This window comes from Solanum stenotomum, chromosome 8 (genome assembly GCF_019186545.1).
Source record: "Solanum stenotomum isolate F172 chromosome 8, ASM1918654v1, whole genome shotgun sequence".
In the NCBI taxonomy this organism is placed as follows: Eukaryota; Viridiplantae; Streptophyta; class Magnoliopsida; order Solanales; family Solanaceae; genus Solanum; species Solanum stenotomum.
In genome coordinates, this window is record NC_064289.1 from 54056953 (window position 1) to 54064786 (window position 7834).

General features: G+C 39.8%; 1 protein-coding gene across 1 annotated transcript; it reads left to right on the top strand.

Annotated features, from left to right (window-relative positions):
* Nucleotides 1–266: 266 nt before the first annotated feature.
* LOC125873946 (uncharacterized) lies at nucleotides 267–6119 on the top strand. The gene is made up of 2 exons (XM_049554766.1): nucleotides 267–915; nucleotides 6064–6119. Exons 1-2 carry the CDS (start codon nucleotides 267–269, stop codon nucleotides 6117–6119), a joined length of 705 nt encoding a protein of 234 aa, XP_049410723.1.
* The last annotated feature ends 1715 nt before the right edge of the window (nucleotides 6120–7834 follow it).

The following is a 7834-nucleotide window of genomic DNA, read 5'->3' on the forward strand; positions in this document are numbered from 1 at the left end:
CGGAGAGGGTGGAACTAGCTGCGTACCAATTGAAGGGTGTCGCTAGAATCTGGTTTGACCAATGGAAACAGAATAGGGCTGAGGATGCGCCAGCAGTAAGTTGGGTTGTGTTTGAGAGTGCTCTCATGGGGCGTTTCTTTCCTCGTGAGTTGCGAGAGGCAAAGATAAAAGAGTTTCTCACCCTTAATCCGGAGTCTATAAGTGTTCAGGAGTACAGTCAGAAGTTCACACAACTTTCCCGCTATGCTCCGGAGATGGTTGCTGACATGAGGAGTAGGATGAGTTCATATGTTGCTGGGTTATCTCGTCAGTCAAGCAAGGAAGGCAAGGCAGCTATGCTGATAGGGGATATTGACCTAGCAAGATTCATGATTCATTTACAACAAGTTGGGGAGGATAAGTTGAAGGATAGAGAAGAGTCTAAGGATAAAAGGGCTAAGATAGTAGGGGACGAGTTCAGGCAGCAAAAGAATGATGCTAATCAGTCATCCATCCTACAAAAACAGAAGAGACCTGTTCCGCCATCTGCTAGTGTGCCTGCACTTGAGAACAAAGATGGGCACAAAAGAAATTCCTATAATTTCAGGGCTAGACCTGCCTATCTTCAAGGAAGTATAGTACTAAGGGGTAGTAAGGCTCCTTCATGTGCTAGGTGTGGTAGAACTCACCCAGGGAAGTGTCGTCAGGGCCAGACAGGTTGCTTTAAGTGTGGACAAGAGGGACACGTCATAAAGGAGTGCCCTAAGAGCAGGCAAGGTAGTGGAAATCTGAGCAGTAAGGCCCAATCTTCTTCAGTTGTCCCACCAGACAGGATGACACCTAGAGGAGCTACTTCTAGTACTGGTGGAGGGGCAAACCTCTTCTACGTAATCAACAGTCGCCAAGAGCAAAAGGATTTGCCAGATATTGTCACTGGTATGATTCAAGTCTTTGACTTTGCTATTTATGCTTTACTAGACTTCAGAGCAAGTTTATCTTTTGAAATTTCTTAGGTTGCTATGAACTTTGATGTTATACCTGAGCAACCTAGTGAGCCAGTCATGGAGTGGAGTAGTAGTTTAGCAGTGCCGAAGGGTTGTTTCTTTTCGTACCTTAAGGCGAGAAAGTTAGTTTCGAAGGGATGTATCTATCACTTAGTCTGAGTTTATGACTCTAGTGTTGAGATACCTCCTTTCCAGTTAGTTCATATAGTAAGAGATTTTTCCAGAAGTTTTCCTGATGATCTACTTGGAAATTCCTCCTGAGAGAGAAATAGATTTCGGCATAGATCTCATTCCAGATACTCGTCCCATCTCTATTCCACCATATAGAATGGCACCAGCAGAGTTGAAGGAGTTGAACAAGCAGTTAAAGGATCTGTTAAAAAAAAAGGGTTTTATTTGACCAGGTGGACTCGGGGAACAACAAATTTTCAATGGTCTAAAGCTTGTGAGAAAGACTTTCAAGAATGGAAAGAGAAGTTGAGTACCGCCTAGTTATGATATTTGGTTCTTGAGTACATCCTGAGTATCTGAATCTAAAATGGATTTGAGATCAATAGTCGAGTTTAGGCGGATCGGGGTGTAATGTGATGAGCTAGAGTTGGTTGTTGTAGTTTTGCTTCAAAGATATGGCGTCATTGTTGTATGATGTTCATGTGGGTGTGTTCACTTAAAATGGGCTTAGTCTCAGACAAAGAGAATGGTTAAGGTACTCAAGGATGATGATATGAATTTTCTTTATCACCCTGGTAAGGTTAATGTCGTTACGAATTCTTTAAGCAAAGTTGTCTATGGGTAGCACCGCTCATATTGGAGAAGAAAAGGGAGAGTTAGCAAAAAAAATGTGTGCACAGACTTGCACGCTTGGGAGTCAGACTTATAGATTTCGTAGAATGAGGAATAGAAGTGACGAGCGGGGTCGAGTTATCATTAGTGTCAGAAGTAGAAGGTAAGAAAGACTCAGACCATGTTCATAAGCAGTGATGGCTTTTGAACAAGGGGGAGATATCAAGGCGGATTGTGGAATTGATTCCAAGGATAAGTGAGATGATTACCTATCTTACATGGAGTCGCTTACAACGATAGTTACCAGTCTAGCACCCATATGGCTCGTTATGAAGTTTTATGGGAGAATATGTAGATCTCTTGTTGAGATGGTTTGAAGTTAGTAAAGCAGGGTTGATAGGACCAGAGTTAGTTCATCAAGCTATGGAGAAGGCGAAAGTGATTCAAGAGAGGTTGAAAACGGCACAGAGTCGCCAGAAATCCTACACTGATGTTAGGAGAAGGGCGTTAGAGTTTGAAGTAGGTGATTGGGTATATTCGAAGGTTTCACCCATGAAGGGGGTTATGAGGTTTGGTAAGAAGGGGAAACTTAGTCCCCGGTATATCGGACCTTATCGCATAGTCCAGAGGGTCGGCAGTGTGGCATACGAGTTAGAGCTACCACAAGAGCTAGCACGGTCCATCCGGTATTTCACATCTCTATGTTGAAAAAGTGCATAGGTGATCCTTCATTGATCCTACCGACTGAAAGTGTTAAGATCAAGGATAACTTATCTTATGAGGAGGTGCCGGTTCAGATTTTAGATCGCTAAGTTCGTAGGTTGAGAACGAAGGATGTGGCATCAGTTAAGGTCCTTTGGAGGAACCAATTTGTTGAGGAAGCCACTTGGGAAGCCAAAGAGGACATGAAGAAGAAATATCCTCATTTTTTTGAATCCGAAGGGAATGCAGATTAAGGTATTAATTTCCTTCTTAGTGCTCTTTAATATATAATGGGCATGTTGTCGTTGTTGTTGTTGTTGTTTGCATGATTGCTTGTTGGGTGTTTGAGTTTGATGTTACACCCTTAGTTTTGTAAAAGTAACCTCATTAGAGGACGAATGTTCCCAAGGGGGAGATATTGTAACATCCGGCAATGTGAAATAATTGAAGAGGCTTAGAATTGGAAATTTTCATTTTTTGGAAAGGATTTAAAAATCTGGAAAATTTTTGGCCAAGTATGGAGAAGGTGAGTTTTTGGCCAACTTTGATCAGTCGTAACTTCTAGCTCATGATGAGTTAGAAGTGTTTCCAGTTATGGTTGCATAGCCCTCGGAACGATCTTTCCAACGCCGCCGAGTTTGCTCAATTCCGAGTTCGTATAAGCGAGTTATGACCTTCGAAAGTTGGGCAGTTGACAAGGAAATCCGTCCGGGAATCATTAAGGGCATTTTGGTCTTTTCCCTAGCCTTTTATTTTGGTTATATAAATGTGTTAGGCTGATCATTTTGATCAGTTTTACCATTTTAAAAAGAAGTGAGAGTGAGGGTTTTTGAGAGAAGAAGAAGAGAAGAAGAAGAGAAGAAGAGAAGAAGAGGAGATCAAGCAAGGAGATCACCGTGGATTTTCATCGGGGAGATCCCTATCAAGGTATGTGAGCTTTTAGTGATGGGTGATCCTTTCCCCCACACACCTAACCCCTTTTATTCATTAAGAAAGGATTGGCTTTGTTGTTAAAGTTGTGAGTTGTTGTGGTTGAAGTTGTTAAAGTTGTTAGTTGTGGTTGTTGTTTAAATTATTGTTGGTATTGTTGTTGATTGAAATGTGGAGATTCTTGATGATTTGGGACTTGTTTCCGGTTGGGGTTTTGACTTGAAATCTATTGAATGTTGAGGGATTTCATGTTTCTAAGTGATTGGGGCTGGAACCCTTGAAGTTAGAAACTTTAGAGTTGGTAACGTGAAGGAGANTTTTCATCGGGGTGATCCCTATCAAGGTATGTGAGCTTTTAGTGTTGGGTGATCCTTTCCCACACACACCTAACCCCTTTTATTCATTAAGAAAGGATTGGCTTTGTTGTTAAAGTTGTGAGTTGTTGTGGTTGAAGTTGTTAAAGTTGTTAAAGTTGTTAGTTGTGGTTGTTGTTGAAATTATTGTTGGTATTGTTGTTGATTGAAATGTGGAGATTCTTGAAGATTTGGGACTTGTTTCCGGTTGGGGTTTTTGAGTTGAAATCTATTGAATGTTGAGGGATTTCATGTTTCTAAGTGATTGGGGCTGGAACCCTTGAAGTTAGAAAGTTTAGAGTTGGTAACGTGAAGGAGAAAGTCGGGCAGCTTGCGAGGAGCACGTCCGCGTCGCGGACTTGTTCCCTCTGTGAACAAAATCTTCTCCGCGTTGCGGACAGGACGCGGACTCCACTGTTTTCAGAATTTATGTTCAAAGATTTTCTTAAGTTTGGCTGTCCTAAATCATTCCTAAACATCATGAGGTCCTTCCAAACACCAATCAAGTCCTTGAACCCATCATCCAATTCAAGGTGAGTTAGGATCAAAGTCAAGTGAAGTTAGTTTCCGATTCAAGTGAAGTCAAGCTTAGAAGTTAAGTGAGTCCAAGCAAGTCTTTAAAGCTTTTCAAGAGTCTTCATTAAACGTTTTAACTTCATTCTAAGGCTCAAGTTCTAAGTTAAGTATAGAGTTTCAAGTCAAGCAAAGAGTATAGAGTTTTAAGCTAAGTAAAGAGTAAAGAGCATATAGTTTCAAGTCGAGTAAAGAGTATCGAGTTTTGAGTTAAGTCAAGAGTCACGAGTTGAGTTCATTTCTCAAAAGTAATTAGGGAACTGAGTATTTTCCCAAGGAAGTTTATAAGTGTTTTCACATTTAAGTCGAGAGAAAAACTGAGATTTCCAAAAGAGTTTTGAGAAGTTTGAGCACTATCTCTTTTAAAAATAAAAGATGAGTTTTTCAAAAGAGTTTCTAAAATATGATTAGATATGACAAATCAAGTATGTCATCAATGTTTAAACAGTATGGTCTCTAGATATACCATCAATGTTTAAGCAGTATGAATATCCTGAGTCATCAATGATCATATTAAAAATATGGTTTTGATTTGTTCTTTTTAGAAAGAGTTTTCAAGTGCCTTCCGGCTAAGTTTTGAGTAATTATCTCAACTAAAGAAAGATGTGTTTAAAACACTTATGAGCTAAAGTATTTTTGGGAGTAGTCTTGAGCACCGAGTTGGGGACACGAGTTCATATTAACTCAACTCTCCATAAGAACCATGTAGCCAAACATGGGATTTCTCGGATCATACTTTTTAGATGATCACGAAAGTTAAGCTAGTGGATCCATTAAGCAAAAGTTAAAGTAAGGTCCTATATCGATGGCAAGGTATAGGATGGTCCTTGGGCAACGTGAGGTAAAACGTTGTATCACCACTTAGTTTCATAGTGGTGGTTATCGGTTAGAGAAACTCCCACAGCAGTAAAAAGAGCTTGTTTCCTCGATAAGTTCTGCTTAGTATGGATGGGGGTATGGGACTTCATTCATGCATTGCACAAGTAGACTTTGAGAGGAAGCATGGTATTTTCATGATATTATAAATATGATTTTTACGTCATGTTTTAATAGTTTCAAAGGCTTTATATATTGCATGCGTCTCATTGCTTTATATTAAGTTCAGTTATTCTTGAGTTGTACAGAGCCAAGGTAAGTTCTCTTTTGTATCCCTTTTCAAGCTTAAGTTGTTTTTAGCGGTCCAGCTCGTATACTCGTACATTCCATGTACTGATGCCAGTTGGCCTGCATCGTTTTATGATGCAGACGCAGGTACCCAGGATCAGCTTTCTGCACGCCGTTGATCCAGTTGAGCACTCTAGAGTCAGTGGTGAGCCTCCTTGCTTCCAGAGGGCTCAGTTATTTTGTTCTCTTAGTTTTGTTTATTAGGGTGTTGCGGGGTCTGTCCCAACATCCATCTAAGTATATTAGAGGCTTCATAGACAGTCAGTCAGTTAGTTTTGAGTCTCTTATCTATGTATATAGGTAAGTATTCTATTTTGAGACTCGAGTTTCCTTTTTGGCCAGATATATATCATTTAAGTTGTTTTTGTCTCTGCATAGCATTGAGTTATTCTGTTGAGTAGGTTTCCGCTGAGTTAAGAAAGCCAGGCCAAGGGTTCGCTTGGGGCCAGCAATGGTCTCCGAGTGCCGGTCCCGCCCAGGGTATATGCTCGGGGCGTGACACTTCTGTTTTGGCATCCACTTTGCTTTCCCAAGATTTTGGAAGCACCTTGAGGATTTTGCGAATTTGCTTACAGACAGAAATAGGCTCACCCAAACCTCTCAGCTCGTTGGTGATAGAGGTGAATCTTGAGTTCATCTCAAAGATGGTTTCCCCTTCCTTCATAATGAAATTTTCATACTGAGTGGTAAGCATATCAACCTTAGACTCTTTTACTCGCTGAGTTCCTTCATAGGCTGTTTGAAGACAATCCCATATCTCCTTGGTAGTCTCACAAGCAGAAATCATGTTGTAATCATCTGCTCCAATTCTACACACCAGAATTTTTTTTCTTTGTAGTTCTTTTCTATCTTTTTCCTATCTGCCTCGTTGTAGTCCTTTCTGGTATTGACAACAGTGGTGGTAAGCTCCCCATCCTTCACCTCCTTTGTAGGAATATATGGTCCATCAAGGATGATGTCCCATAACTCAGAGTCCTCATCATTGATGTAGTCGTGCATTCGATTTTTCCACCAACCATAGTATTGTCCATTAAAACGCGGTGGCCTAGTAGAAGATTGTCCTTCCTCCATATTGGGTGGAGCAGCCATTCCTTCAGGATCCTTTCTTTTCTTGGTGTTAACCAAACTAAAAAGTCAGGCAATGATACCACTTGTTGGAATGTATGCGTCCACCAGTATCAATGGGACCAGGTCCTCAGTACAATTGAAACTAAAACAGTAAAAAACAAGTACTGAAAAGTAAAGATTGACAAGAGAGTTTACGTGGAAACCTCCTTGCTCAAGGGAGTAAAACCACGACCTGACCTGCTAGGACTTTTAGAACTGTTTTTCACTAATCTTCTCCAAGCAAAAGTAAAAGCCAGTTACAAACCGAGATTAGCCTGCTAATCCCAACTCTAAGTAACACCTCTTATTACTTAGACGAGCTAGAGTAGATAGTACACTACCCACTATACTAATCCTATCCTGATTAATATAGATTTTAGAGTAAGAACCAAGTTAACTCTAACTCAGAACTCACAATGATTCACACAAGTTGAAACGTTTCTTATCACAACGAAACGAATCCTACAATGTAAGAACTATTACAAGCAAACAAAAGCAGCTGGTACAAAAAGCAAATCGCAACACTTCTATCAAGTCCCTTGCTGTTTTGAAGCTTGAAAAATCTCTCTTTGAATGAATTAAAATATTGTTGTTTGTTGTTTGATATATACCATGAAAAGTTATTACCAAACGTACAAACAACTTCATCGCTTCTGATTGGTGAAGTACTCTGCAACTTCACCAACTTCCTGATGCAGATAGCTTTCTAGCTGTACAGTACTTTAACCCTAGACGAGTATTCATACTCTGCAGAGGACCAGGTCCCTGCACTTGTGAGGAGATCATCAAAACATCTAGGAGTATAAGTACTTATCAAATGCCTTTATGATAACGTTCAAATATACTTCTTGAAAAGAAATATAGACGATCGTATGCAATATATTTACCCAACTATGAGTCGGGGTCGATCCCACAGAGAATATGGAAGAATATTGTCAATAGTAAATATTTAACTCAATAGTCGTTATAAAAATGGGGGATTTAAATTGAAATAAAATAAAATAAAAACAATAAAAAGATAGCTTTGAACTAAGTATTTATTTATATTCAGTTTATTAAAAGTAACTAGGAATGTGTTCCCCATAAGCTCATTACACAGTAATCCTAATAATAGTAATCCTTTTCTAGTGTATTACATGCAAAGTGATAAGTTAGGTATCTCTAAATCCTTGGTCCGACATCTAGAGAATTTCACCCTGCACCTTGGTCCGGTACGTGTGTATAATTTACTAACCCTTA